Source organism: Danio aesculapii, chromosome 2, assembly GCF_903798145.1.
Source record: "Danio aesculapii chromosome 2, fDanAes4.1, whole genome shotgun sequence".
Taxonomy (NCBI): domain Eukaryota; kingdom Metazoa; phylum Chordata; class Actinopteri; order Cypriniformes; family Danionidae; genus Danio; species Danio aesculapii.
Window position 1 is genome coordinate 16,414,352 of NC_079436.1, and position 17,745 is coordinate 16,432,096.

The window sequence follows — 17,745 nt, forward strand, 5'->3', positions numbered from 1 at the left end:
TGCCAACATAACATTTAGTAAAATCAAAAGACGATGGTCTTGATTAATACCACTAAATAATATATGGGTCTCTGAAAAAAAACTGAACCAATAACAGTTGAAAACTTGCAGGGTTATTGAAATACTGTAATGAGAAAGGAATTCATTGTAAGAAAAATTATACCAGCTTTATTATAAATTTGACTAACCAAATTAATTTTGTTGTAAAAAAAAATAGCATTTGTATTAGTTGTCTTATTATTCCAATGTGGGGAAAAATTATGCTCATATATTAATGACCTTGATAGGAGCACTTGTTTGTGGAAGGCAGATAACTTAAGTGGAATTTTGTCTATATTATAATTTCACATCAAAATAAAACTAAGACCACCAATATTTAATAAAACATAATGATCTTTGCTTTAAAGTGCATACTGCACATGAGCGTACTTCTGGCATATAACTTAAAACGAAGGACATTCATTCCGTCTAATTAATTTCACCCATGATTTCCTCTGTCCTTTGTCTTTTCGTGGAAATTGAGGTAAGGATGTCCTTTTTTTTTAAGCTGGAGCAGCCGGGAACGCTGCAATAACAGCGACGAGATGACTCTGCCATTCTATCATACTCGGTTCCATTAGAACCGGATGTTGTGATACGCCGTTTCGCTTACCGGAATCAGGAAGTGTGAAAAAGGCCTATGATCAATAGGACGAATGAAGTCCCACCTACTAGCAGGAGCCAATCATCAATCGCTATAAACTGACGATTCTCCGGGGATGTTTGATGTTTCCCCATTCCAACAGAATGTCCAAGCATACTGCCCGAGAGGCATTTCAAAGACGGCCACTAGAGGTGTAATGACACACCAAAGGCATGGTTCGGTTCGGTTCACGGTTTTGGAGCCACGGTTCGGTTCGGGATTGGTATATCGCGGTTGGTGTATCGCGATATTTCGGTTCGGTTTGTAATTTCATTACACCCCTAATGGCCCCCGAGTGAAATGACTTGCCTTAAATGGACTTTGCACATACTTGTATGCCAGAAATCATTAAGCGCCATGTTTTGAAATTTTTGTGCATACATTTGACCATTTAAGTGCTAACCGCTAACATATGACACCTAGGCATTGGATAACCATTTTCAAGGTATACCGCGGTTTGGAGAAGTCTTACATGATTTCACGTGAAACTGAAAGCTTTCAGAGAAACGCATGCAGACTGCTGGGGCTGGAATATCACACATTTTTTCTTAATTAATGTTCTTTTCATGGTCATTGGAGGCCAAAATTGAAATCAAAATTGAATTTCGATTAATTGAACAACCCTAGGTCACATTAATGTTATATTAAAAAATATATAGATTTATTATTTAGTATAAATTGTAATTAAACTAACCTAACAATGTCACAATGCAATGATTCTTTTATGCAGATTATGGATATGATTAATTTAGAAAATTAAAATGTAATATGTTAAAAACATACAGTGTGTGCATAACTGAGTAGAAAACTTTATTCGATAAGAAAAGATGCGCATAAACTACGATGGAAACACTTTTACTGAAAAAATTCCAGTGTGCACATTAAAAAAGTCATGTGATTTTGTTATAAGAGATCATGTGATGATAAAAATTTGTGTAAATGGCCAAACCAGCAGGCTGAGCACACTGTAAAGCATCTGAAATGTTGTTTTGGTCATTCATATTAGTGTTATCATAAATCATTAAATACCTTCAGAACTGTCAAGAGCATCTGTGCTCCGCGTCTTACGCCTTCAAATGCCACCACGCGTTCATTGCGTGTCGGCATGGTCTTCTAAGGCGCAAGTCATTTATTAAATAAGGAAAAGATTGATGCAGCTTCTCCTACCACAGCAAATTCCATTTTTATGGCTCGTTTCCACTGACTGGTACGGTACGGTTCGGTTCGGTTTGGTACAGGTCACCTTTATCTGGCTTGCGTTTCCACTAACAAGGGTACCCTTTTGGTGGGCGTGGTGTACGACAGAAATTTTCAGTCGACGTCATTTTCGCTCGAGGTAATGTCTACAATAAAGCTGTACAGGTCGCTCACATATCATATGAGAAGCACTTCTCACAAAACAGATGCTTTACACACATAAATACTTCTGTATAATGTTTATTACTAACTTTTCTATGAACAATTTGATTATAACTGCAGATCAATGACTTAATTAAATTAATTTAATTAAATAAATAAATAAATGAACAAATATAAACATATACAGCCCCTTACAGTCTCCAATATGTTACCAACTACAGAAGAACTACACATAGCATACATTTCGTCCGTATTTAGGTTCGAAAACACAAAATATAGCCTACAGTCAGTGTAAACCTCTCATCTGTGTCTGTAATCTTCAGCAGCACATGTAGCCTCTGTTAGATAGTAATTCCATCATTTCTAATTCATATTAGTCCAAAAGGTGAAGATAATAAGTTAGTTATACACAGCATTTTGTTCATGTTTGCTGAAAAATAATGTGCTCCTTTTTTCCGGCTTCTCCTTCGTTTTTTTGCGCTTCACTCTCGCGTTTGTCAGTGTCTGACCGGATCGGGTTTCAAAAGCACGTCAATAATCAAGCACATTTTATTATCATCAGCTCAAGAAGTTTGTTATTTCAGATATAGACGCGCGGCAAGCGAAACCGCTCGCGCTTCAGACTGCCTCATAAAAAAAAACTACGCGGCACAGGGTAAATCTGCTCTACTTCATGGCTTTATGGCTGTTTATCAAGATGACGACAAGGTTTGTTTGAGCCCGGATCGACCATGGCTCGTTATTATATGTATATATAATTCCGCTGTAATCTCTCGGCTGTGCGTGTATTTTAAACATGGCGTTTTTTTTGTTTTCATTCTGGCTTGTTGCGTAAGCGAATGACGTATCTCTGTAAACCAATAGCGTTCAGCTGCGTCTAGCTCCGCCTTTTGGTACCCTTTCTCGTGTTTGGTACCGTTTAGAAAGGGTGCCGAAAAAGTGGTAAGGTACGGTATGCCTTTTGACAGTGGAAATCACTTACTTTATTGGTTTGCGCAGGAGGACAGTTATCCAGTCGTACTCCAAATGTGACGCCAGCAGCGGGCCTCTTATCTTGAGGTTTCTTCTTCAAGCCTGGAATTCCTCTCCTCCACGCAGCTTTATCTCTCGGAGGACTAGAGTCATCTGAAACACACAACGCTGACATCAGAAAAACATTTCACTGACATTGATGGGTTTCAGTGTCATTTCCTAATGCTGTGTTTTACCTTTACTCCTGTCCTGTTCGGTTCTGGGCGAGTAGGGGCTCTGACTCTTACTGCTGCCACCAAGCAGAGTTTGTCTAATGCTGAGAGACTGCCGTGAGGTCTTGGGTGACGGTTCTGTCTTACTGCTGGGTGCACTGTTATCAAAAATACACTAATTACTGGACACTGAACACAAAGCAAACTAACACATGACAACATATACTGTTGAAGACTAAATTGTTAGCCCTTCTATGAAAATGCATTTATTTTTCAAACATTTACCAAGTCATGTTCAGTGTTGGGGAAAGTTACTTCTGAATGTAATGCATTACAATACCGAGTTACTTCCCAGAAAAGTAACTAGCTGAGTTCTTTTTTTTTTTTAAATAGAGGAGCTCTGCAGTTAACAACACACACTGTATAACCTTCATTTACCTTTAATAAAAACACAAAAATGTAGAAGATTTATGTAGGATAATATTATCTTTAGACAACTTCCTAAATTCAGAGCTCTGCCGTATATACAGGTTTATAAAAGTTGAAAGCAATGTGTTTGCTACTTCTGTCCTTTTTGTCTTATTAGTGAAGTAAAATCACTTTCCATTCAGATAATCCTCTTTTCCTTTTCTTCCATGTGTTCAAAATAACTAGAATATTTCAAATGCGCGACCCTGCCCTCTTCATTTCTGTCTCTTCCTGCATTCTCTCATTGTGTGCGGGATTCAACGTGACAATGTTTTGAATTCACTTTAATTTAGCAATTTATCAGTTTAAAGCGAATTAACTAAACTAAAAACTAACTTGTATTACATTTTTTTAAAAGTAACTCAAATTATTAATTATTACTTGCCATTTAAAATTAATGTGATACTTTACTCGTTATTTCGAAAAGTAATATTACGTAACTCGCGTTACTTGTAATGCATTTCTCCCAACACTGGTTATTTTTAACAGAGCACAGAAATTTTGACAGTACTTCCTATATTTGTTTTTTTTTCTGTGAGAAAGAATTATGTTTTAGTTTGGCTGAAATAAATGCAATTTCCATAATAGTTAGGGTAAAATTATTAGGCCTTTTAAGAATAGTTTTTTTAATTGGTGACAGAACAAACAGATTTTTCAAAGACATTTTGAACAAACCATTGTCCATTGACTTGCCTGATTATCCTGTTTAAATCGCACTTTAAGCTGAATACTAGTCTCTTGAAAAATAATTATTAAAACACATGTACTGCCATCACGGCAAAGACTAGTTACTTATAAAAATTATAATATGTTACAAAACATATTATGTTTAAAAATGTGTTAAAAAAATCTTCCCTGGTTAAACAGCAAAAGCATTTTAAACATAATTAATTTTCACAGTAGGGATAATAATTTTGACTTTTTAAAGAGAACAGAAGTGAGTCATTCTATTACAGAATCGGTCCCAAAAAAGCTAGTAAGGCATTTGTTTTTTTACTCATAGCACAGGAAAACTTTAAGCCTGCAGCTTAATTTGACTCAACACGGGGAACCTCACCTGGCCCGGACATGGAAAGGATTGACAGCTCTTTCTCGATTCTGTGGGTGGTGGTGCATGGCCGCTTGTAGTTGGTGGAGCGATTTAAATTGTAAACTTCTTTTATCAAGTTCTTTGAAAAATATAGGAATGTCAAAAATAAACTCCATTTCTCTCCCTCTCTCTCTCATTGTGGCTCGTTTGACCTGCTGGCCTGACGTTTCTTCTCCTCTGGGCCATTATATCGATACTTTTCTCCATCGCATCTGTCATGGATCAGCTGTGATCACCGCATCCGTTTATCAGCGTCACTTATCGGTGAACAGCGACAGCGCATTAGAGCCAATTGCAGCCCTTTTTTTAGCACGTGACCAATCATAGACGTTTAACAACTCGCTCGACAACACTCAAAAAGTGAGTGGGATAATATTTACATTTGTTTATTTGCTCATGTTGTTTTGTGGATGTACTTCAGTTTTGTTTGATGTATTCAAAAAGTGTGTTTTCTTTGCACTGAGATATAGCATTAAACCGAATCGATAGCATGATAATCGTAACCGAACCGTGAGACCAGTGTAGATTCACACCTCTAGAAAAATAATACCCATAATATACAATTGTACCATCTCCACCACAAAGTACACATTTTAAAGAACTAATACTACTGTAATTTAATAGTAAAAGTGTAAATAATTTAAATAAAACATAATTTACACTTTCACTGTGAAATTACTACATCTGATCATCACACAGTGCAGAAAGCTCAGTAGGATTTGGCACAGAACTGATATGCTAGTCCCTAGAGTATATAACATGTATTTACCTCATGGATATATATTCCTTGAGCTTTCTGTTGATCAAATCAGTGCTGGTTACTGCGGCATTCTGAAAACACAAGACAAAGGATTATTAATACTGTGGTAAAACACAAACTTCCATGTACAGTAACATACAATACATTAAATATGTTGTATGTTAATAAGCATTAAATAAAATCAGTTTCTTTGCCAAACACAAAGCATATAAACACAAAGCCTACCCATAATCCTCACGCACCTAAACATTTACATATCAACACTAATTTTAGCATAAGACACGTTGTTGTCTTAACTGCAAGCTGGTCTTCACATGTTTTTTTCTCCAGAATCTACTGACAAAGTTATGCAATACTATGATGGTTGTACAGTCAGCTTTCTGGGGGCAGACATGGACCACAGACTTAAAGGGATAGTTCACCCAAAATGAAAAATCTTTTATCATTTATTCACCCTTTTTAAGCTTTTTTCTTTTGTTAAACACAAAAAAGACATTTTGAAGATGGAAACCAGTAACCACTGACTTTCATAGTAGGTGTTTTTAAAGATTAGTAGAAAGTTGTTGTTTTTTTTCCCCTTGGATTAAATTGCACTGATTAATTGTTCAACTGAAGGATAATGTGCACTAACAAAATGACTTTTTAAATTTTGCTATCAGACACTGTTCTGCTGAGAGTTAAAGACTAAGGGGTTAGCATCACCCCATTTTCCACTAAAACAAATGCTTCAACTATATCGACAAGTGCATACAGTTGTGTATACAGGAAACAAACATACAAACAAAAACATTTCAAGCTATTTTTTTTTACTAATATAGTTTCATAATACATTTAATTGCTTACAGTGAGTTCTTTATTGGTGCCTGATTTTAAAGGGTCACGAAACACCAAAACACATTTTTAAGCGGTTGACAGTCATATATGTGTCCCACACTGCTAAAAACACTATTAGGACACATATATTTCACAAAAAAGTGAAAATTGGTTGTTTTTGTGTCATTTCGAGCAAATTTGTTCTTCCGGTTTGAAACAAATTTTTGAAGCTGCGTCATGCCGATTAGATCCTTGTGTGTATTCCAGTGTGGAGAGTGGCTGTCTGTACCTGGGAGTACTTTGTGATGTCTCTTAGTGTGCTGCATTCATTCATGAGAATGACTTGGTTCAAACCAATCAGCATGCTCTATTGTGTATGCAGTGCAACTTCATTAATATGCATGATAGCTGCAAAGACTGTTTGTACCTGTACAATCTAAGTTTCCGAGAAATGCGAAGGTTTTTTCTCTCATTCGCCGTGCGTTATATCAAACACTGCATTAAAAATTCAAGCTTGAATGAAATTCCTGAATGAAATTCCTGAATGAAAGTGCCGAACTGCAGTTAAAGTGCACCATTTAATAATTTGTCAAATAATTCGATTACTGATATCCATGTAAACACAGTCACGGTCTTTCTCCCCTGCGTCTGTGTGTTTGTTTTGCCTCTGTGAAAATCAGCACGTGCCCAAATCGAAACTCCCATTTTAATGCAAAATTTTATGCACCTTACCTCTTTCCCTCCTCTGACACTCCCCCTAAACAGAGCTGGAATCGCCCACTTTCCTGACTTTTTCCAAACTAGAGGTGTGAAAACACCCTGCTGAAACAGGGGTTTCGAGGCCCTTTAAAAGCACTCTTATCACCATAAAATAGATTTTCCTCTGCCTGCTAACTTTGACGTCACAGCTCATATATCAGCAGGATAATCTCTAGTGAAGGACAGCTGGCCACCAGCCAATCCAGCTTTGCCAGGTTGTCATTTTTTTGCAGTTACAGTAATTAGCCACAGGGCAGATTCTGCTTATGTTTTTCTCAAAACCAATGTATGCCCATAACAAAGTGCTCATTAGAAAAAGATGGCAACAGGTAACTGTTTTGGCATCCAAATGGTCAGTTGTACTCGTCAGTGGCTTCCCCATGTTTACACCTGTTTGAGAGGTGGGTTAGGTTGTCAGGGTCTTGGTGTTTGTGTGTTTCTTTTAATAGTGCCTCTGGGACTTGGCAGGAAATAGTTCTGGTTTCTAAAATGACTTGATTTTATGACTTTTCTCAAAATTTGCAGCAATTTTTGTGGTCTCTGAAAATTTCATAAAGAAATCACTAAGAGAAACATACAAAGTAACAACAGTGTTTACCTATTACCCCTATAAAGCCTATGTAATCATATTTTATACATGGAGTTTAAATGATCAAATCAAAAATATTTTTTTATTTCTTCAAAAATAGCTTTGGAAAATAAATTATGCAAAAAAAAAATATGCATTCATCCAATCAATACTGCATTGTATTGTTTTGCTCAACACAACTTAAATAACATAAATGCAATTGCTCTAAAGAGCGATTTTTGCCAGCTTTAGAGCAATAAATAATATTTATATGCATTTTTGTAGCCTTTAATAGTCCATTACTATTAATATATACTATTACTATTAATATTATTATATGCTATTAAAGAAATTTAATTCCTTTGCAGTCATATAAATCAGTGGTCCTCAAACTTTTTATCACCGCGGACAGGTCAACACTTGAAACTTTTGCCAAAATTTTTTACTGGAGTCAAGCAGAAGGTTATGCAAAAATCACTCCTTGACATTAGATGGCGCTTAATAAAAAACAGAAAGCCCCAGGTGCACAGGGTGGTGCTACACAATTTTAAGCTTCTGACACCCCATTGTAACACAAAAGAAGAGAGGAAGTTGACACGCTTGTTGTTAAAGTTACTGGTTCAAGTAGCAGCTCCAGCTCTAGCGCTGAAGAAATGATAATTGTTCACCAGACCAATAAACAGCTCCACATTCATATCGCCTCTGTGCATCTTCTTCAATGTGCGCTCGCATTGACAGTTTTGCACTTGGGCACCTCCAAGTGCTGTTTACTGAAACTTAAGCAGCTTCGTGCACGTGAACAAAAGTGCCAATCTGATTAGTGGAGAATGTTTTGACGTGGCACGTCAAAATAAAAAAAAACGGGCCTTAACACGCTCAACAACTTTCTATAGAAGCAAAGTAGAAGAGTTCTGTTTTGTTTGGCATTTTGGAACTATGAATCAGAGGAGCCATTAAGAGTCTGATCTTTCAAGTAATCAAAAATCTGCAGCACTATGCTTAAAAGTAGGATTTATACTATCACCTTGCTTTGTACTTCTGACTATTGTGCTTAACATGAATCTCTAAAGCCCAGATCACATGAACATGTTTTTAAAAGTTGTAAAAGTAAAAAAAAAAAAAAAAGCGCCTGACGTCATGCACTCCAGCATCAAATAGGTTGATACGGCCTAGCCTAGCAACATAAAAACCACAACGCACTGCTCTACTACACACTCAAGGCAGTGTGGTGGGTGCACCTCATGTTTTTATAATTGAAAAGCGTGTTCGGGGTGATTAGCCTCTAAAAAGAAAGATGCCTGTTCATTTTCTTAACCACTCGCATTTTTTGTGGTCCTCCATCAAGGATAAAATTTGGGCTGTACTCAGAAGCAGTGTGATCTGTAATTGTCTAAATACCTCCTCATCCAGGTTGCTGTTTTCTTGAATGACTCTTATCCAGGACAGCATGTCTTCTCTGCCCTCTGCCTGAAATAGATACTCGCAGTCTGAAGTCGTTAGCCGCAAGACATTTTTGCGCTTTGTATCACTGTACGAGATGTCAATCAAGCAGGCCTTAATACTGATGGACTGAGGGTCATCCTCCAGCTGAGAGTTGACGTGAGCAAGCCCCTCCTTTTTGTCCTTATAGAGGTAGAGGGAATGTCCCCGCAGCACTGCATACATCTGTTTCCATGGCCGCATACCGCCTCCAACTCGCTACAAAAAACAGGATCACATGCAATTAGCGGTCATGATCTAAAACAATCACAGTAAATCTATCACTAATGAAACATAATTTGATCTTGTATGAATTTTGTGCCACAGGAAATGAGCAGTAAAACATACAGAGACCATTTTGTTCCCACCTTGCCCTTCTCTGTGTTGAGCTGTCGGAAATGCAACCAACCCTCTTTGGTGGAATCACTAAAAATTTCAGTGGAGGAGTCTCTTCTAGAGCTGGAGTCATCAGATTTATGACCATCAAGTGCCTATAAGACCAGAAAAAATATGAAATTTTAGCGTCAACTGGCTAAATGTCCATCATTTTGCTCTGTTCCATAATCTGCTGAATTGCTTGCGCTCTACCGCTGTCACTGGCAGCTCCCATCTAAGGCTGCATCCTAACTGAAATGAAACCTCACAAGTGACTAATATAGAACAAGCTGCATTAGGTAAGCCCACACGACATCTGCTCATGCAGAAATCCATTGATTTTTCATTGAATGTTTATTTACTCATGCTAATGTGTGTAAATAAATATTTATTCAGTTTTTATATTAATTTCAGTAACATTAGCTAATATGCAAATGTTAATATGATTTATTTACAATACAGTGTGAAAAGTAATATTTTCTGTCCTTTAGCACAGTGGTCCCCAACCTTTTTATCACCATGGACCGGTCAGCGCTTGACAATTTTGCCATGGACAGGGGGCAGGTAATCAATGCTTAACAATTATGTAAAAATATTTTTTTCTTGTCACTATGATAGTTTTATTTATGGAGAAAATGACAAAGCACTGCAGCGTTTGGATATTCTGTGTTTAGCTGAGATAATTAGTCTACCAAAATGTATATATTCCATTTAATGTATGAAACTGATTGGTCAGTTCTTGTCACGTGACTCGCGGTGCGCTTGCAGCATTTATTCTACTGGGAGCGTCTGGAAGGGTTGTTGCGGAAAGGTTGTTGCTAAATCAGATACGGTTGCAGCTGGAAGTTAATTTTCCCATTAGTTGTATTTTATTAACATTTACCCCAACTCCAACCCTAAACCCAACAGTCACAATAATGTAAAAACAGTAGCTGTACAGAGTATTATTAATGTTATTGATTAAATTACTCAACAAATTGTATTTGTTTATGGTCTACCCCTACACCAACTCTAAACCCACCCATCAAAGTATTGTAAAAATATACAATATATAAGCTCGTCACACCGCTTGCACGAACAATCCGCACATTGGAAATAACAAACTTGCGCGAACTCTAGAAGACACGATATACAGACGTTGTTTCCAGCAGTTGATCTTCTTGCACAGACATGGTGAGTTCACACGATTTGTTGACAAATGGGTTGCAGATCCATTCCTTGGTAGTTTGCGAGTCCTTTACTGGACCTTTTCCCCTTATCAGAAAAACTTTCCAAAGACGTCTGTTTCTTACTTATTTATGCGGTCAGAATACAGTCATTTTTCACAATAAAAGATTTTTTTAAATAAAAATAAATAAACAGAAATAATTAATGATTTTTTGTCTAGCCCAGTACATATAGATCCACGAACCGGTATTGGTCTGCGTCCTGGTGGTTGAGCACCACTGCTTTAGTAGATATAGTATACAAAAGACTTGATTTATTAACAAACAAGTGCATCTAATTGTATTTGCATTGTAAACTGTAAATAAAAGTTAAACAGCTACTGATAAGTTAAAAGTTACTAAGTTAAGTTTTGTGTATAAAACTGCAGATCTTTACAAAATTCTGTGTAAAAATAGCAAAAAATTGCGGCAGATGCTGTCTGGCCCATGAAGATGTGAGATGAACATTCAGGTTTAAAGAAATCTGCTCTTTTGGAGAGAAAAACAGCATCTCTCACCTTTCTGAAAACCCTTAGACTTGGCTTGCTGGATCGTCTGTGGAAATTAATAATTATGTTAGGCCAACCATTTGTAACGACAATATTAGTGATCTAGAACATAACAGTGTTTTAAAAGACACTTACCCACGACCTTCCTCCCTGTAGTTGTCTAGACCTTCATCGTATGATTTTGAGCGTTCTGTTTTGGTTCCTGATTCCAGAATGGCATTTCTGAGAGACTCTGTATACATGTACACAACGATATGAAAGCAACATGTTCAAAAAATTATCGCAAATGTCAATAAATGTTGAAATGAACTGATATCTATACACAGTTGGTTACCCTGGTCATGGGACAGTTGCCGGCGCATGAGGGGACTAGGCGTGGAAGGGCTTGGGCTATCAGAAAGCACAGCTTGAGCTCCGGAGATCACAACGGACGCAGGAATATGGCTGCCATCGTGATCTACACTAGGGCTAGCTGGTTCATCTGCAGATATAGTAAACAGGGTAAACGTGAATAATCCAAAAGTAAAAAAAAATACACAAGTTATCCCATATTTCTTTCATCAAAACAAAAGACCAAAACTAACTTCAAGCAGACAGTTTCACATCTTCTCAATGCATCGTGCAGTGGATTAATTTAGCTTTTTATTTATATCCTGCTAATCTTTTTTTCATTCAGTAAATAAATAATGGTTTAAGTGCCTGAGCTTGAACAAAACATATTTTTGTCTGACTTATCAAGTGTGGACTGACCCAAATATGTTGAGAACATTCAGAGCCCAAGGTGAATCCCCCATTTGAACTGGCTTGATGGCGTTCATACTTAAAAGAAAGTTTTTTTTTTGTTCTGCATAGTAAAATACCATAAAAAGAAGCATCTTTCATTATGGCTGTCAACGTCAAGGATATGTTGCATAGTCTTATGCATAAAGTCTGCATAAACTTTTTTTTCTAGGAATGGGGACAGTTTTATTTATCTTATAATTTGTCCTGTTTTTGAGAGCACCGAAAACTTGTGCTCTTCTGCAGGTCTCAGCCAAAAAAGGTTGGAGTACAAAGCTGTTCTGTGCTGCCAGAGGGCTGGAGCAGCTAAAATTAAAGCAACTGCCCTAGTTCCTGCGTCCTCCAGCGTCTCAAACAGGGCCAAGGGGAAGGTGTGCAAAACCCTCTTCAGGCCTAGTCGCAGTATTCAAGCATCGCCTACAGATTGTCTAGCTCCAATCTTAATCTTAGCCATACTCTGCTGCATTCATTTAGCAGATGCTTTTACCAAAGCAGCTTAGAATTGTTTCGAGCCTTGCTACTCCATTGGCTGCTGTAATTTGAATGTAATTTGTTGTACCACTCAAGTGAGCAAAGTTTTCAAATTCAACAGAGGCAAAGTGTTTACAAGTGATCAGAATGTCAACCTGTAAGGAACAGGGACAATGTTGAAAGGGAATTTCAATGCTGAGTAAAAAAAAATAAAAATAAAAAAAATAAAAACTTCTGACATTCTTCAATGTTCTTTCAATGTTCACTCAGCCTCAAATGCTTCCTAACAGACATGTAAATTTTGATAAATGTCCATGATCTATAATTTTTTACGAATAATTAATTAATTAAGTAATTAGTTGATATTCTTAATTAAAGATGCATCTTTCTTTAGTGACACCAGCACAACAGCATATGCAAATGAGTCAAAAACATCAAAACATTGACCTACCAACAACAACCAACCAACAGTTTAGTTTTCACTAAAATGACTAAATACAAGCGTAAAAGCAAAAGATTGAAGCAGTGTACTGATGCTGTGACACGTTACCTGATAGATTCAAAAGACTGAACAGTTGTTAGATAGAGACACAATTAATTAAATATTACGTTTAACAACTATAGTGAGACGTGATTCAGAGGTACATCCTTGATAAATTGTCCGACGTGCACTGTTCTCTGCGGTTTTGTGCTCATAGCACACCATACTGACTGCCTGGAGCTCAGACACGCGCATATACTGCTTAAGCGCATGCCAGAGTGTGTGTATGTGTGTGTGTGTGTGTGGTCACAAGATGTGCCTTTTCAGTGGTATAGTGTGGATGAAGAGTTGTTCAGAAATGCTATATGAAACGCCAGTATGGACGTTACACTAAACTAAGACGTATTACTGTAAACAGGGCCTAAGTGTGTGTTTTTCGCGAGCGGGTTGCCGCTGTGATGGGGGTGGGGCGGAGGATCGCGATGCATCATGATGTCTATCCATCATCGGCGATGGATGATGGCACCGTCTATCGACCTAACCCTAAAAGGTACCCGTCACGATTTTCTTTAAAAATATTGCAATTTCGATTTTCATGCCGATTTTGACACACAGCAACGTTCTATAGTGTGAATCTGAAACATATTTTCAAAAGAAAACAATTAGATCTTTATCAAAGACCTGTAACATGTCTTTAAAACAAACATAAGGAAAAAAATAAAAATCACCAAGTAAAGGTGTAACAAATTGTCTCTAGAAGAGAGCAACAATATTATGAGAGCAATAATATTATAAAAAAACAAACTAAAATATTATTCCAGGTGCACCTCAGACAAACACCAGGCACCCAAACACCCAGTGCTTTTGAATTTTCTTCATAAATAAAACTTTATTAAGAGCTGCAGCAATGTTTTGCTAGTTTGACATCCTCTGAAAAAATGGTTGATGGTCGCCTAGCAACGACAAAGGAACGCGAGCGCTAAGCGCATAGACAATGTTGCGGGAAGCGATGCTCCTTGCACTTTCACACACTTTTAGACATCATATGTGACTACCAGGTCTTACAAATTACCCGGTTTGATACATCAGCCTTCCTGTATACAAAGTAATCCCACACCACAGATGTTGACTTTTTTTGGGCACCAAGTAGGGCTGTGCGATTAATCAAAATCGAATCGCAATTTGAAACGTTGCGATTAGTTATATAAAATATGTAAACAAAAATAATGCATAACATCTTTAAAACCAGTCCACTATGCTTCAGAAAATTAAACATGCTAGCCTTTCTGTGATGGTGTTGTGAGGCACCACGACACCCTACATTAAGGAAATCGTGCTGAAATAGAGTAATCAGACCGGGGCTTTATAACTAGCCAATTGTGTGAGCACACTTTCGTTCTGCCCAATCAGAAATGCGCAACTAAACTACGCCCACAATAAAAAAATAAAATAAATAAAACAAACAGGAAGGAGCTGACAAGTGGGATTATGGCGTCTGCTGCTTCAGAAGCATTAATAGACAAATTAATATCAAAGAAAAACTGTATTGATAATATAACAATATTTTGGTTTCAAAGTCACAGACACGGAACAAAAACAGCTAATTTTTAAAAGCGGTCACAAAATTGTTGCCACGACTTACTGATTGAGCTGAAGCTTGATTAAAATTAAAATCAGCTTGAAGCTTGAATTAAATCGTCGATCAAATTGCAATTGCAATATCTGTCAAAAAATAAATAAATCACAATTAGATAATTTCCCATATCGCACAGCCCTAGCACCAAGTCCTACTGTGCTGAACTCATCATCTCTGTTTATGCAGGCTATTTGTCATTAATCTCGGTCTCCTTTTCTTGCGCTCTGTATAGGCACACTGCGTTGTGATTGGTTCAAATAGCATTCTGTGAGAAAATCATGCTGCAAGGCCATTTAGAAATCGCACATGTACAAATCACGACTTCGATACGATTTCAATCAATCGTACAGTACAGCCCTAATCTAGAATTATGAGATTACTAATGTTATCAGTAGTCAATTATTCATTTCAACAAGTGCTTTTACCAAGTTCTACTTTTGCAAAAAAGAGTTTTTTCAAGCGTGAGTAGAAATAAATTCTCCCACATCTGCCTTCATTGGTAACGGCTATGTAACGACAAGCGGTGTACCAAATTTTGTACAATTCTGAAGGACAATACTCTTTTAACAAAACCGATAAAATTAACCAAAAAATCCTGACTCTTTTGACACACATTACATGTCGATACACAAGTGGAAAACAGAGGTAAACACAAAATATGAGGGCTGGATCTAGCACTCATTTTTAACTTCTATGGATTCTTTCTGTTCATGGAGAACTTCACTAATAATTTTTTTGTTAAACACGTGTAACATCCAATTATCACAAGCTTTTTTTTCCCTTATTACTTGCAATATGAAATTAGGTCTCAAAAATTTTATTCTACCAAAAACATGGAAATTCATAGAAAATGTCAAATGTATCTGTCAATGTTTTCAAACTATTATATTTGATTTACCAAAGTCACACAAATGGCAATTTCACATCTGTCACATCCATAACGAAAAAGTGTCACATCCATAAAAAATGTTTTCCCTCAAAAATGCAAAAATGTCAAAATAAAACAAATATTTTTGTTCTATAAAAAAGCCGGCTCTTATCCTTTTGATTGGCATTAGTTCTTTTGGATTGTGCAGTTTAATTTACAGAATTTCTACAAAATATGTTGTATACTGTAAACTCGCAGACTTTGTCACATCCATAACGCATGTTTATTTTCCTCATTTAAAGTATGAAAAATGTTTACAGGTTGATATTTTTAGATTCCATAACTCTGTGGTCAGTTGTTTTGGAAAATAAAAACAGATGTTTTAATATAATGTTAATGTATACTTTCTCTGTGAATTTATGTTTTGAATTTTTACTGCAAATGTCATGTCCATAACGCTGGAATCAGCCATATGCATTCCAGAAGTGCATTAAATTAAACTATACATCTCTATGCTGTGGAGATGAGCTTTGAGGCTCAGCGGCATACACACACTCAAGATGTACTCCCAAAAATAAAAATCAACAGAACCCTGCTGGGAATAATGTGACCAACATGACGACCTGCATTTTTAAAATAGCAGCAGAACACAATGCTGAACACATTATTCTTGCTCGTAATCAGCATCTATACAAACTACAAGAACCTGCCAATTTACGAAAATACGAATTTGTAATCTTTGTGAAGTTATTCTCATTTATATTTTCAGTCTATTCCAGGGGTGCCCAAACTGGTGTCCTGCATAGTTTAGCTCCCACTTCCTTTAGCACGCCTGCCTGGAAGTTTCTAGACAGAGCTTGATTAGCTGGTCCAGGTGTGTCTAATTGGGGTTGGAACTAAACTCTGCAGGAGTTTGTGCAACACTGGTCTACATATACATATATATATGACTGTGAGCTGTGCAAACACACTGAATTTTCTGTGTTTGAATGGCGATGCTGGTTCGCAAAGCTACTAACATTAATAGCATTGCAACGCCCATGAAATAGACTCCCAACCCTAATATTTTTCTGAAGCGAACATCTTTTCAGTTGCTCTCAATGTAAACACTACCTTTTTTTTTCACAAAAAGCAGCAATGGGATGTTCAGAAGCTATATAATTTGAGAATATTTAGCTTGTAACACTTTTTCCATCAGCATGTAGCAGATGCTAGCTTAGACAGAGCTAGTGCTATTGTTAGTTTGGAGTTGGTTCGACTAGCGAGCTAGGGTGACCAATAAAGAGTACTGATTTTTTTTTATCATGTGAGTGCAGAGTACAAATTTTGATGCTTGAAGCTTTATAACTGCCACTGCATTAAAAAAAAAAAAAAAAAAAAAAAAAAAAAAAAAAAAAAAAAAAAAAAAAACACATTTGACACTACACGATCCTGTATAATTAAAATAATTTTTTTGTTCAATTTTATGTTGATGTTGGTATCGGCATGTTTGTTTTAAGTATATCTATAAGCTAGAGTGATCAAAATAGTGACAAAATTCACAATTAGAAGTTATGAACCTGATTTGAACATCCAAAGATTCCCCCTTAAAAAAAAGTATGAGCCTTTTTTTTCCACATCACCTCATACGTCAGTTTCTCTTGACCAATCAAATGATCTCTAGTATCTGTCATGTCCCGCATCCAAGAAGCTTCACAGTTGCTTTGCATTTGATGTGCTTTAGCTTAGCCAATCTCACTGGCCGATCGGTGATAAAACAAAATGCTATTGGCTGTTTTTTAAAGGGGAGGAGTTACTCTATGTGCCATCCTCTCTTCACTTTTCAGACGTGAAATTAAAACAGCATTTAACAGAATAAAAAATGCACATTTCAAAGCACTTCACGGAACCTTTCAATCTCCTCCATTTCTCTTTCCTAAGAGAGCAAAGGTTAAGGGTGTTGCATGTGATCACTTACACATCTTTAAATGTTTAGTTAGAACATGCTATGGACATTAGCAGCTTCTTGAATTAATGACAGCTTCTAAAACTGTCTGAGACACATTTCCTTTTAGCCCAGTAGGCCTACCTTGTGTTTTATTTGCTTATTTAAGATTTGTTTTTAAAGATAAATATAATGTATAAAACTACATTATTAATATTACTTCCTAATACCTATATGCCTGATAAGCTTTTTATATTAATGAACAATACACAGATATTGATGTTTCACAATGTTTTAACACTACATTATTTGAATCTATCAAGCTTAGTTTACA

The 17,745-nt window shown here is 36.6% G+C and overlaps 1 protein-coding gene across 6 annotated transcripts in view; it reads right to left on the reverse strand.

The window, feature by feature from the left end:
• The window catches only part of arhgap21b (Rho GTPase activating protein 21b), a 104,821-nt gene that overhangs the window by 13,094 nt on the left and 73,982 nt on the right, over positions 1-17,745 (reverse strand). For all 6 annotated transcript variants that reach the window (XM_056473682.1, XM_056473664.1, XM_056473672.1 and 3 more), the window contains 8 exons: positions 11,586-11,732; positions 11,387-11,483; positions 11,261-11,297; positions 9,531-9,653; positions 9,082-9,381; positions 5,553-5,614; positions 3,250-3,383; positions 3,024-3,166 (listed from right to left, as the gene is read on the reverse strand). In XM_056473682.1, coding sequence (XP_056329657.1) covers positions 3,024-3,166; positions 3,250-3,383; positions 5,553-5,614; positions 9,082-9,381; positions 9,531-9,653; positions 11,261-11,297; positions 11,387-11,483; positions 11,586-11,732 — 1,043 coding nt within the window. The remainder of the gene's footprint in view (positions 1-3,023; positions 3,167-3,249; positions 3,384-5,552; positions 5,615-9,081; positions 9,382-9,530; positions 9,654-11,260; positions 11,298-11,386; positions 11,484-11,585; positions 11,733-17,745) is intronic.